This window comes from Podarcis muralis, chromosome 18 (assembly GCF_964188315.1).
Source record: "Podarcis muralis chromosome 18, rPodMur119.hap1.1, whole genome shotgun sequence".
NCBI lineage: Eukaryota > Metazoa > Chordata > Lepidosauria > Squamata > Lacertidae > Podarcis > Podarcis muralis.
The window spans coordinates 4,621,703-4,635,901 of record NC_135672.1 but is presented as its reverse complement, the minus strand read 5'-3'; the positions used below and the strand labels follow the sequence as shown (position 1 = coordinate 4,635,901).

The window sequence follows — 14,199 nt, the reverse complement described above, 5'->3', positions numbered from 1 at the left end:
CGACTCAACACTGGGAAGAACTTTCTGACAGCAAGAGCTCTTCAACAACAGAACTGACTACCTGGGAAGGTGGCAAATTCTCCTTCACTGAAGGTTTTAAAGCAGAAGTTGGATGGCCATCTGTCAGGTCAGGGCTTCTCTAATTGTGATTCCTGGATTGCAGGGGGGTTGGACTAGATGAGTCTTTGGGTCCCTCCCAACTCCACAATTCTATGGTTCGTCAGTGCCCTGGAATTAGTGCCGAGTTGAAATCTGTTGATGCTTTGTGCACTCCCCCCTGCCCCACATGAAAGACACCTCCCCTTTCTCTCTGATATTTTTTGCACCCTCTTGGCAAAAGGGTACAGAACTGTTCACAAGGCTGTAGCTGTTAAAGAAAATAGAAAGCAACCCTCCCCCTGCACTGCTGAGACAATTGCTGCCAGCCCTCCCAATCTTGCCAGGCAAGAGTCGATAAGAGCTATGGCAGAACATAATAATAATTATAATATAATAAATTTTTATTTATACCCCGCCCTCTCTAGCCAGGGCCGAGGCTCAGGGCGGCTAACACCAAATATAAATTACAATAAAACATAATAGAAACAACAACAACAACAAATAGTTAATTAAAATATGGCTTAAAATACAGCTTAAAATGCAGCCTCATTTTAGTAAAGGTAAAGGTACCCCTGACCATTAGGTCCAGTCGTGACCGACTCTGGGGTTGCGGCGCTCATCTCGCTCTATGGGCCGAGGGAGCAGGCGTTTGTCCGCAGACAGCTTCCGGGTCATGTGGCCAGCATGACTAAGCCGCTTCTGGCGAACCAGAGCAGCGCACGGAAACACCGTTTACCTTCCCACCAGAGCGGTACCTATTTATCTACTTGCACTTTGACATGCTTTCAAACTGCTAGGTTGGCAGGAGCAGGGACCGAGCAACAGGAGCTCACCCCATTACGGGGATTCGAACCGCCGACCTTCTGATCAGCAAGCCCTAGGCTCTGTGCTTTAACCTACAGCGCCACCCGCGTCCCTCTCATTTTAGTAGTAGCCCATAAATCAAGACCATAAAGGGAGGAAACATCAGATATTCACCCGAGCCAGCTATCCATGCTGGTCCTACATGGGACAGCAAAAAAGCCAAGGGTCAGAGTGAATCTATGCCGAAGGCCCGGCGGAACAGCTCCGTCTTGCAGGCCCTACAGAAAGATGTCAAATCCTGCAGGGCCCTAGTCTCTTGTGACAGAGTGTTCCACCAAGTCGGGGCCAGTTCTGAAAAGGCCCTGGCCCTAGCTGAAACCAATCTAACCTCCTTGAGGCTCAGGACCTCCAAAGTGTTGTTGGAAAGGGGATGCCTAACCCCAAACCTTCCAACCAGAGGTAGTCCTGTATCAATTGGAGACAGCCAGGGTTAGAGTACAGCAAGGTAGGGAGCAATAACTTTTCCCAAACAGAGGATTTTCCAGGGCTTTAATTTCCTCATAGAATTTCTACCTTTTTCTAACTTCATGAGTAACAATGGACAGACAGTGCCCACTTCAAAGACGCTATGAGGCAAGCTTGGCGGTTTTGAAGGCCGTAGCTTTCCTTTGCTAAAGACAAGTAAAACAAATGTACTAAGTTAGATTGCCCTCAAGGGCTTCAGGAAAATCTTCCAATGCAAATTACTCTATGCAAGTTACTTGGATATGCATGAGAAAGTTTACCAAAAAAAAAAGCCACCACATCCCTGGCGAGGAGTGTACCTCAGATGCCTAGACAAAAGGTGTGTAATCTCTTCTTGCGTTCAGAATGAGGCTTCCTTTGTCATCAATGGTGCCATCATGTTACAAAATGAATCAAGCCATAGGGGGCCCATTTAGTCCAGAATCCTGTTCTCACAGCAGCCAACCTGGTGCCCAAATAGGAAGCCCTCAAGGTAGACGAGCTCAACAGCAGTGCTCTCCCCACATGTAAGTCTCAGCCATTGTGGTTAATAGCTATTGATAGCCTTGTCCTCCACGAACATGTCTAATCCTCTTCTAAAGCCACACAAGTGCAAGAACACATTCCATAGTTTAGTGATGAAAAAGTTATCACTTCTTCCAGGAGGCAGGGCGGGGGGGGGGGGGGAGCAGGCAGATTTTTGCCTGTCCCCAGTCCAATTTTCGAAAACTGAACCTCACAGCACTCCTTTCCATAGAATCACAGTTGGAAGGGACCCCTAGGGTCCTCTAGTCCAATGCGCTGCAATGCAGGAATCTCAACTAAAGCATCCGTGACAGAGGGCCATCCAACCTCTGCTTAAAAACCTCTAACGAAGGAGAACAGGGGAGACTGTTCCACTGTCTAACAACTCTTACTGTCAGAAAGTTTTCCTGATATTTAGTCGGAATCTCCTTTCTTGTACCTTGAAGCCATTGGTTTGAATCCTACTCTCCAGAGCAGGAGATTCTGACTTGCTAATCACCATTGTTATTGCTTTTTATTATTAGCACACTGATTGGTCGTTCTCCGCTGACCATCGTTATTTGATACCATTAAAATATTCCCAGAGTGCTAAAGCGTACGTGGTTGCTCCCTTTTAAATGATTGTTATTATTTTTCTTTAAATTAAGGGCAAAGCTAGCAGCACAGCAAAGCTTCTCCCACTAGCCATCTGCTCTGCCTGCAGACATCTCAAACAGGAACAGAACATAAGCAGTCATCAGTGACAAAGATTATTTTGCCTAGATGAACCGTCCCCGACCAGGTGCCCTCCAGATGTTCCTGGCATTTATTTTATTGTGTGTGTGTGTGTGTGTGTGTGTGTGTGTGTGTGTGTGTGTGTACAAACACACACACTGGGAAAGGCTACTTTGAAGGGAAAGCAAGCTACATACTTCATCCATGATGTTTCCACAGGTATCAAGACAAAGAAACCAGCCTCCAGAGTGAAAAGCTAGCTGGAAAATATAAGCAGCCTGGGCAGAATATCTGTAAATAAGGGGCTTGCAATAGGAAGCTACTGTCCCAGAAGAACACAGACAGCAGTGTTAGAAATGCAGCTATGTATGCTAATTGGCACCTTAAGCCTAGGTTGCAGTCGCCACAATGGAATGTCTAGGCACCTTCTCTTTTTTTTGGCAAGGAGAATCGTTTTTATTGTTGTTATTTTTATGATCTAGTTCATTTCTCCTGGCACCTGGGAAATTCTTAACACTGACAGGAAGCTGCCTGATACAGAGTCACCCATCCCACTCAGCGCTGTCTCCACTGACTGGCAGCAGCACATCTCCAGGGTTCCAGGCAGGGAGTCTTCTCCCAGTCCTACCTGAAGATGCTAAAGATCAAAGCAGGGAAGTTGTGCAAAGCAGAGACTCCACTGAGTGGCAGCCTCTCCCCTTCAAGCCCACCAGGCTCCCTTCAACTGCCAAACATAAGAAGAGCCTGCTGGATCAGACCCCACTGCCCACCTAGTCCAGCCTCCTCTTCTGACAGGGGCCAACCAGGTGACTTTTCTGGGAAACCCACAAGCAAGATCTGAGCATAAGAGCAACTCTGCCCCTCCTGCATTTCCCAGCTGCTGGCATCCAGAAGCATGTTGTTGTTGTTGTTGTTGTTGTTGTTGTTGTTACTGTATTATTATTAGTTATACCCCGCCCATCTGGCTGGGTTTCCCCAGTCACTGGGCAGCTTCCAACAAAAGATTAAAAATACATTAAAACATCAGTGATTAAAAACTTCCCTAGTTCGGGTGGAGAGCAAGCCCATCATGTGACAATTTTGGAGAGGGGCTTGGCCCTCTATGTCCCTACCCCTCCTCAGAGTGTGTCTCTGGCAAAACTAACAGCTGATCCAGACGACTGAAGCCCTGGGGCACGTTTTGGGGGGTGCAGCGTGGAATTCAATGATGGAGCTGACTCTTCAAAAAGTTCTGCTATCAGAATAACAACAGATCCAAAGTCAACAGAAGGGTTAGGCCACTTCAGTCACCAAACACCTGATACCACCCAGGTCCATCCACAATTTCAGCCAAAGAGCCATTGACAAAAAAATATAGAAAAAAGTAAAATGTAATCTTTGTTCCTTATCTAGGCTTATCTCCGAACCTCTGAAAAGCAAATATTGACACTATCCCAACACCAGGAAGTCAAAAGAGGAAACTTCTTTTTGACAGAATCAACACTATGCTCAATTGTTCCTGGCCTATTATAATTTCATTTTGCGCGCTCTCCCTCTCTCTCTCTCTCTCTCTCTCTCTCTTTCTCTCTCTCTCTCTCACACACACACACAAACACACACACACACGTACAAAAGCACCTGCGATTCCTTGCACACGTAAGGGAATGGCAGATGAAAGAGGGGTGATTTCGTTTTTTAAACCACCTATGACAGATAGTGCCTCGGTAGAAGACCAGGCCGGAGGCACAACCTCCATAATCACACTATAATTTGTAGTTACGTGTTTTTGCCCAAACCGCAAGAGACTAGGCATAGCTGGAAGAGGTGTGCTTTAGAGCCCTTGGCACCAATTAAGGTGCAGCAGGGACATTATCCATGGGGTATTTGCCACCACAACCCCCACCTCTTGACTCAATGTGCAGGTGGGAGGAATGAGAACAGATTGCTAGGCAGAAGAGACCCCTGTCACACACTGGTTCTGCAAATGCAGGAGAATTTCACCGGGTCTCTTTTGGTACCACATTTGTAGATGCAAGGGAGAGAGAATACCACAGGCTCAAGGAAGCATAAAAGATATTCTTTCCATGTATTGGCACACTGAAACGGAACACACACCACTATACTGTCAGCCCACTGTGAAAACATCACCCAATAAACACTCACCCCCTGCAACAGAACATCACACCACAGCTCCTTTTAAAATCTCTTATATCTATCACACCTGCTTTTCTGCAATAGTCTGCCCCAGTGTGAGGGCAGTGAGAAATTCAGAAAGCGCCACCAGCTATTAACTTGTCTGCATCAAGTTCACACCCTTTGGGTGATTTGGACTACAACTCCCATCATCGACAGCTGCACAGCTGATGGGTGCTGCAGTCCCCGAACAGGCAAAGGCTACTCTGCCGACCCTTGGCCCTACGTAGCAAAAGCCCCTTGAACCCAGACCCTCTGAGGCGACATGACATTTCCACAAAGCTTTACAAGGCAGCACCTGTGACAGAGACAGCAGCGTTAAAGGGAGCGTGCTTAGACTGCCGATTCTGCCCAGCAGATGAAAATGAATTTAGAGAGAATATGTTAAATGGGTATTACGCCGCATCAGCCGACTAACACATATTCCCAAGGGACACCCCCACACACACACTCAATCAGCAGTGGAGATTGAGCTCCATTGCTACCCTCACTGTTTCTCCTCCTGCCCCAAAATGTTATCTCCCAAACTCAGTCATCTCATCCTCAGTGCCTTAATCTGGATTGGCCCCAATTTTTTAAAGAAAGATGTAATGATCACCAGTAGCCCAAGCAGAACAAAAGCCTGGCTGCCCACTTGACCCAAATACAGGCCAACGGTTGTATGCTTGATATGTGGGGCCGGGGGAATCCAAGAGACAAATTCATGCTATGCTGGCTATGCTGTGCCTCTACAGTTGGAGGCTCTGAGGAATCCTAATTGCTGAAAACCATTGGGGGGGGGGAGGGCTGGTTTGTGGCCTTCCCACTGAGGCATTTGGTTGGCCAATGTGAGAACAGAATACTGGACTAGTTGGGCCACCAGTCTGACCCAGCAGGCGAGTCTCCTGTTCTTAGGAGCCCCTTTTTCTACCCTTAACTGGAAAGATTTGAGACCGCACCCAACCCTGCTGCAGTGTCAGTCTGTTTCGGGGTAACCCCGACTAATACAGGGGGTGCCCAAGCATTAGATACTGAAAAGCAAGCCCTGCATTCCATCAAGAAACAGACCGTATGCATAATCAACTGATAATGATCCCTATGCCAACTAGGGTATTGTCAGGGATGGGGGAACCTGTGGTCCTCTAGATGGTGTTTGATTCACAGCAGCCAGTGTGGGAGGCAGAGATATAATCTAACAGGTTGCAGTCACCACAACGGTATGTCTTGGCACCATTCCCCCCCCCCCCATGGTGATTATTATTGGTAGTAGTATTATTCATTTCTATAGCACTTTATACTTTAAAAAACAAATCTCAAAGCAGCTTACAACGCATGAAAACATCAAATCAAACAATCCAGAATAAAACAAATTCAAGCTTCAAGGAAAATCTTTCAGATCCTTCTCTAAGTGATATTTTGCTTTGCCCAGTCACCAACCTGGCACCCAGAGATCTTCACTTGGCCAAAACTGGACCTGCACCAGTCGCAAAACGTGCCTGGCACCTGGCTAATTCCTAGCACTGGCGGGAAGTGGTCAGGGTAGACAGACAAAGAAATCTAACACATCTGGAGGAAGGCAAGTTGGCGAAAGGAGCTCCAGGCGGTGAGCTCTCTATTGCTCTCTTGCCATGGTGTCTTTGTGTGTTAACAGTGCCATCGACTTTGCAAGAGCACAGTGGCTAACACACTCTAGTACAACTGACTCTCCTAACCCCAGAGGTAGCTATTAACTTTCCACCGTTTGTAAGAAAATGCCAACAATGCCATATTACTAAGAGAGAACATTATAAAATGAATTGTAAGGTGCCAGGTTGTAGGTGCATCATTGCTGTTGTTACTTATTGATAACAGCCACACCACACAAACTAAATTCAAATTCCACAGCAAAGAAAGCCCACACTAAACCAGACAACTTAGTGCATTAAAGAATTGTGCGCACCGCACATTTTTAGCAATGCTGAAGTGCTGTGATGAGGAGCCCGTATCGGCCTTCAACTGCTCTACACACAGAGAAAGGCATGAGGATGTGCTGCTCAAATCCAGGCCCCCCCCCACCTGGTCAAATAAAGTGGCATTATTGAAGAAGAAATGTAATGCTTGTGCCCTCCTACTCTTGGATAGAGGCAGCAACTTGATCACAATCCATGTGCACTCTTGGGCATTACGATAACCGGTCATAGCACAAGCACACGTATCAGAGAAGGCACCGAGTCCGCAAAGCACTCCCACCATAACTCCTCAACCATACACAATGTTAACTGCAGCAGACTCACCCCCACCAACAAACAGCATCTATGCTAACAGGAGTCATATGTTATCTCTTCATTGCGACTGAGCATTAAAAAAAAAGGTTCACATTGGCTTTACTGGACAGCTGCAAGTTCTCAAATTAGTAAATATTATTAATGATTTCCCCTGTTCTGAACACATGCACAAAGACATGCTCATGGATTTAGAAACAAACCTTTCATTTATCGGAGGTGTGGCTAACTCGTGGTCCTCCAGATTCCATCGTTTGTGGCTGATGGGAGTCTTTGGACTATAGCATCTGGAGGGCTACAGGTTAGCCACCCCCCTCGGAACCATTTACACACACATTATTAAGCTTTTCTCCTTTCCCTCACATGCACACAAGGGAACTTTATCAACACCCGATATTCAAATACAATGAGGAGGGGGTTACATAAACTCCCCGCTCTCACAATTCTCCATGTTAAATTAGAAATCCGCACACCCTTTTATTCCACAATCCCCTGCAAATAAAAACACCCCTTAGGTTTCTTTGGGTGGAAGGGTGGGCTATAAATTTAAATGCAAGAAAAATTATTCATATCCCCATAACAAAACACACAAGCACTGGGAGAATAATTCAGAACCCCTCCCTCACAATTCTCTCCCACACCCTTATAGGGAGAATTGATTCATTTGTTGCTTTTGTATTTTTCACTGTTTTTAATTATCTTATGTGTAAATCACATTGAGCCAATATTTTAGAAGGTGATTAAGAAATACAGGATAGCAGAATAAATAATGATAATAGAAAATGGGTCATTAAATCCTCAACACAGACATGAACTGGAGAGCTCATTAGCAGTTCCCACTCCCCAAAATAATCCCCCATGGTGACCTCCCCACATGCAAATAAATGGAGAGGGCTCCTTAATCTCCCTTAAGAATTTTCATTATACTGTACAGATAACAAGAAGGGAGTAAATTATCCACTCCCACTCACAGCATAATAACGGGAGAATTTAGTTAACCCCATATATGCAGCATTGGTTTGTTTTCATCCCCAATTCATAAACTGGGAGGGGGGTTATTAATGCCTCCCCCTATACATCAGGGAAGGAGAGCATCTTCACAACTTTCCCACATTCCTCATAAGGGAGTAGAAATGAGCAGACCTTCCCTTACCTGTCAAAAAGGAAGGGATGCACCAATAACGGTCTACTTCACATATTTGGGGGGGGGGTAATTAACCTGCTCTCAATATTCCCCCACAATATATTAATTCCTCAAACCTTCAGAGAAGGGAAAGTTATTCAGGTCCCTCTCCCATCAGATCCCACTTACCTCTACACTATCTTTTTAATGTTTATCTTCCCTATCCCCCAGTTTAAGAGTTCCACTGAACTGGTGGTGTATTCTGTCCCAGACTTTCTACTGGGGTGCAAGGGGGCAAGTGGAGTTGCCCCACTCTGCTTGCTAGAGTCACCCAACCCATTTCCCCCACAGACAGAAAAAGGAGAGGACATAAAGAACCACCCCCTCTGCAAGTAGTTGGAGGGGTCCTTTCCACTCACTCCCCCAGTGTTTTTATTTCTCTTCTGCTCCCTTTCATTTAATAATTCCAAAGCATTGCGTGACAGGATGGTCACTGCCCCCTTGTTTCCTTCGGGGGAGGTGTCAACCCATTCCTGTGGGTGCCCTTCACCTAATTCCCCTCTTTAATTTTTCACACCCCTCCACTATAATTTGAGAAGGGGGGGGGGTCCTTAACCCTACACACACACAACCTTTCTGAGCAGGGAGAAAGAGGGGAGACAGCAGTTCTTCCCCTTTTGTGTATTAATCCCCATTTCAATTCCTGACCCATGGGTTTGAGGAAGGGCGATTCTTGATCCCCCCTCAACCTGGCACACATTTCTGAATTCAGAAAGTGGGGAGAGGGAATTCTGTTTGCTGTCCCGCTACATTTAGCTACAACCTTCCCCCCTTCTAATCACACCTGTAAATTGGGGCAGAAGCCCTTTTGTCCCTTACTGAAGGATGGGAAGGGGGATATCACACCCTAAATTCTCTCTCTCTCTCTCTCTCTCACACACACACACACACACACACACGTCAATATTGTAACCTCAAACCACCAAACAGGCTTTTAACATCTTTTCTGAGGGGAGAAGGAAAATAGGGTGTCACTCCTCCCAATTTATCCCACCCTCAAAACAGCCCCATTTTCCTCTGTCATAAAACTGAGGCTACTTAATTCTCTTTCTAAGGAAGTGGGAGAAAGGAAAGCGGGGGACAGGACATCTTGTCGCCCCCTTAACCCCGTTTCCCCAAATAGCCAATTTTCCTTCACATCCGCTAATAACCCTTCCCCTCACACCCATAAATGGGGTGTGTTTGTGTGTGGCCTTTTAGAATCCTGAAAAATGGGGTAAGTAACCAGTTCCCTAAATTCAAAGCACCCCCATTTGCCTCAAATGTAAACTACCTTTTTCGGAAGGGGGGAAGGGATAGAGAAAATAGGGATCATGTGTCGGCCTCTCAGCAACCCCCAACCCCCCCAAAAGGATATAATTGAAAAGACAGCCCTTCAACTCTCCTTTCTGAAGGGGGGGAACAAGGAAGGGGTGCCACTACGAGGGTATTCTGGGCTTCCCTCCCTAAGGGGGTGTCAACCGGTTAGGGCATCACCATTTCCTCCATCTTCCCCCTCAGCCCCCCCAAACCCCACTACTACCATTCCCCCCCCCTCACACCAGAGGCAGGTGCCATTCTGGGCCCCCTTCCTAAGGAGATGTCAGCTGGGATGCCTGCCAGCCAGCCAGCCAGCCGACACCCCCCATCCCTCCCTCTTCCCCCCTCTTCTCTCTTCCCTCTATCCTCTTCCTTGCCCCTCAAGGACTTCCCCACACCAATCATTTCACCTCTCTCTCTCACACACCCTTGAGGCACAGCTGTCAACTTTCCCCTTTTCTTGCGAGGAATCCTATTCGGAATAAAGGAATTTCCCTTTTAAAAAAGGACAGCTATGCCTTGAGGAGAGAGTATTCTGGGCTTCCTAAGAAGGGGGGTATGTCAGCCAAGCGCATCCAACCCCCCCCACCCCGTTTTTCTCACCCCCCTCCCTCGGCCTTCCTCCTCCCACCACTTCTCTCCTCTTCTTCACCCCTCAAAGACACCCAGATGGGCAGCATGCCTGTGTGTGCGTGTATATGTTTGTATGTATGTATACGTTTTCCCTCACACACGCAGATGGGGTGATGCTGAGCTTCCCTCCTTGGGGGGGGGAGGTGTCTTCCTCCTCCTCCCTCCTCTTCCTCACCCCTCAAAGACCCCCCCTCCCAAATACACACACGCATAATATTCCCCAAACGTATGAAGCGATGCTGAAGCTTCCCTCCCCTCAGTCAGTCAGCCAGGCGCCTCCATCCCATCCCTCCCTCTTTCCTTTCTCCTCATCCCCCCCACTCCCCCCCCCACTTAATTTCCCCCTCACGGACCTGAGGCGAGCGCGGGCTTCCTTCCCTGAGGGGCTGCCAGCCTCCCCACCGCCTCCACCCCGCGTCCTCCCTCACGGAGCTATTCCCTCCTGGCGACCCCCGAGGCGGCCGTGAGGGGCTTCCCTCCTTCCTCCCTGAGGGGGCGCCCGCCCTGCGCCTCCACCCCTCGGCCCGGGCTCACCCGGTGGGCGCGCGTGAGGCTGAGGTCCTTCATGACCTCCTCGAAGGCCGCCGTCTCCTCGGCCTGCTTCTGGTTGTGCAGCGCGATCTTCTCGCTGAATTTCCGCGGGTTGTTCGACGAGGCCGCCATCTTCCCCCGTCCGCATCCCTCCCGCCGCCGTCGCCGCCGCCGCCGCCCCCTCCCGCTCCGGGCGCCAGTGCGCCTGCGCACCCGCGCGCGCCCTCCCTCCCTCCCTCCTCCCCCACCTGGCCGCCGCGCGTCCAACCAAACAAGCAAAATCCGGGCGACTGCGCAGGCGCGAAAGTCAAGAGAGGGCTGGCAGGGGAGGCGGCGCGGCGGCCGACTGCGCACGCTCCGCCCACAGGCGCGCGACTGCGCAGGCGTAGGAACGGGCAGAATAGAAGGAGGAGGGGGGGAAGGAGGAGGACGGCTTGCGGAGCGGAGGCTCGGACGCAGCGCGCAGGCGCGAGCGAGAAGTGGGCTGGTCGGAGAGAGAAAAGGACTCGGGATGCAACAACGCGCACGCGCAAAATAAAAAGAGAGGGAGGGAGGACTGGAGGCGAGGCGCGGCGCGGCGCGCACGCGCGGACCAAAAGGTGGGTGGCGAGGAAGCGAGAGGGAGGTGTTGGTTTTGCGCACGCGCAAGCTTGGAAATGGGCAGAATAGGTGGGAAGCGAGGAGGGGATTGGCTCGCGAGAGACGAGTGGAGCCACAGCGCGCAGACTCACAAGCGGAGGGGGAAATGAAACGAGGCGACAAGGCGCATGCGCCGCGCTTTCTCATCTCTCTTATAGACATCCCTCCGCTGCTTTTCGCCGCAGGCGCAGAAAGCTGCTTTTTGTGCCCCCCCCCCCGCTCTGTCAAGCGCATGCGCAGTGCTTTCTCTCCTTTCTCAGGCCCTCCTTCCTTGGTAGGCCGACTCCCCCCCATAATTAAACCTCCCCCTCTCTCAATTTCTTGATTAGTTTAAGCCTCCAACACACGCAACCTGCTCTTGTTGCTCCATATCTGACAAGAGATAGTCATATTATGAGAAATAATGGAGCCTCCACAGACAGGAGCAGTCTACCCCCAAATGATGGCTCTAAAATGAAAAGCCACAGCAGAGGGGAGGCTGCCTAGTCTGATGTTCAGTGATAGGCTGCCTCTGAACATTTTATCGTTTTATTTAACAATATATGTTGTTGTTTAGTCTATTAGTCGTGTCCGACTCTTCGTGACCCCCTGGACCAGAGGATGCCAGGCACTCCTGTCTTCCACTGCCTCCCGCAGTTTCGTCAAATTCATGTTGGTTGCTTCTATAACACTGTCCATCCACCTCGTCTTCTGTCATCCCCTTCTCCTTGTGCCCTCAATCTTACCCAACATCAAGTTTTTTCCAGTCTTATCTTCTCATGAGGTGGCCAAAGTATTGGAGCCTCAGTTTCAATAACAATATATAAAGGTAAAGGGACCCCTGACCATTAGGTCCGGTCGTGGACGACTCTGGGGTTGCGGCGCTCATCTCGCTTTATTGGCCGAGGGAGCCGGCGTACAGCTTCCGGGTCATGTGGCCAGCAGGACTAAGCCGCTTCTGGCGAACCAGAGCAGCGCATGGAAACGCCACTTACCTTCCCGACAGAGTGGTACCTATTTATCTACTTGCACTTTGAGGTGCTTTCGAACTGCTAGGTGGGCAGGAGCTGGGACCGAACAACGGGAGCTCACCCCATCGCGGGGATTCGAACCACGAACCTTCTGATCGGCAAGTCCTAGGCTCTGTGGTTTAACCCACAGCGCCACCCATGTCCCATAATAGATAGATAAATATATGGATTGAAACCAACTCATTTCTGCTCAGTCAGACCCATTGAAATGAATGGACCTAAGTTAGTCCTATCCAGGAATCTCTGAGCAGGGCTAGTTCTGGATGAACCCCGCATCTCTTAAATCGTTTACATAACTTGGTGCAAAATAGTCATTTTAAAAATAAAAAAGCAATTAGAAACACATAAAATTATCAAAATACAGATAAATCCTACGAAGTCTCTCTGGATATGAAGGTTGCAGAAATAGACGTTTCAGATATCGGTCTCTGGTACCACCATGAATTTCCCATAATCCTCTTTGGGAGCCATCTCAACAGAAAAGACCATGGCGACATGCAGTGGAGGACAGTTCTGCAAGTCAACCTTTCTGCGTATTTGAAGCAGTTGCCTTCATCGATGCAAAGCGCACCTTGCATCCGACTCCAGAGTAGAGACGGTGGGCTATATGCAATGCTAAGACGGACTCTAGTCCCAAGTTAATGGAGCATTAATTTAAGTGGGTCAGATCCATGGGCTTCAGTTAGCCATGCCAATTATCTTTTAAATGTGTAAACTCTGAGCATGACTAATTTTGGAGACAACCCCATGTTTTTATTTCTAGAAACCTTCCATCTCTTCGTGTTTTGTCATGTTTTGGCCAGTCTCCACAATGGGGGGGACGGGACCATATGCAGTTTTGTTTTTCACTCGGAGTCAGCCCTCGGCCCAAATGGCACGGAGGAGGCAAGACAGGCTTTTCCAGTGCCGCAAATCTGACAGAAGCACAAGCACACTTTTGTACCCCTTCTGCACTGAGAACTTAAGGAGAGCGCTGCTGGACACCACCACCACCAAGAACGAAACTCTGGCAGAAAACACCCCAGGTACTTTTCACGGAGCAGTATCAAAACTCATTTTTATTGTAAATAAACACCAGCGAGTTCTTGCAGCATGGAGGTTGCAGTTTGAAAGGAGGCGAAGTGGTTGTAGACCCACAATGAGGCCGTTCTCCATGGGTGCAGGCACGCTGTGTGAGAGAACAAGCACACCCCTCCTGGCCAACCTAAACTGACTTAGATCTTATCCTCCCGTCCCATTCCCCAAATCCAGAGAAAGATACCCAGGAAAGCAGGATTGAGGCAGTCACAAAGCTACTTGAGAAGTACCTTACACCTGCAATTTATGTTCCTTTTGACACACTGTTATGTGCTGCAATTTCCCTGCAGTAACTTACCTCTCTTTTGCACAGGCTTCCTCAAACTGGTGTCCACAGGTTGAATTTTTTACTACCATCAGCTCCAGCCTGTGCTGGTTGGGTCCAGTGTTTGAAATTCCCCAGAACTTTGAAGTGGGGTGACTTTTACCCATCGCAACCATGTGGAGATCTCTGGGTGCCAGACTGGCAACTGACATCTCCCTCTGACTGGCCCCTCCAGCTTTCTTAAGAAGGTCAGCGGAAGAGCTGATTTTTTTTGCATTTAACTCCGGACCCGCCCCGTTAATCCATACAACCCTGTGAGGTGGGCTAAGAGACTGGGACTGACTCCAGGGTCGCCCAGTGAGCTTCATGACTGAGTGGGGATTTGAACCCTGATCTCCCAGGTCTGACACTCTAACCGCTACGCCACCCTGCCTTCCCACAGCCCTTCTGCTAGGGAGAAGCTCTATAAATTAAGTAGGTAAATAAATAGAGGGGAAGCAAAAT

General features: G+C 48.8%; 1 protein-coding gene across 7 annotated transcripts in view; it reads right to left on the bottom strand.

Moving 5' to 3' along the window:
• CRTC1 (CREB regulated transcription coactivator 1) overlaps positions 1–10,892 on the bottom strand; it is a 55,955-nt gene extending 45,063 nt beyond the window's left edge. For 4 of the 7 annotated variants that reach the window (XM_028714079.2, XM_028714080.2, XM_028714081.2 and 1 more), the window contains exon 1: positions 10,708–10,891. In XM_028714079.2, the coding sequence (XP_028569912.2) occupies positions 10,708–10,836 (129 nt within the window). In that variant the 5' untranslated portion in view covers positions 10,837–10,891. Of the gene's footprint in view, positions 1–10,707 lie in introns of all 7 variants that reach the window. The other 3 variants (XM_028714082.2, XM_028714083.2, XM_028714077.2) reach the window with 2 other exon arrangements.
• Between the last annotated feature and the right edge of the window lie 3,307 nt (positions 10,893–14,199).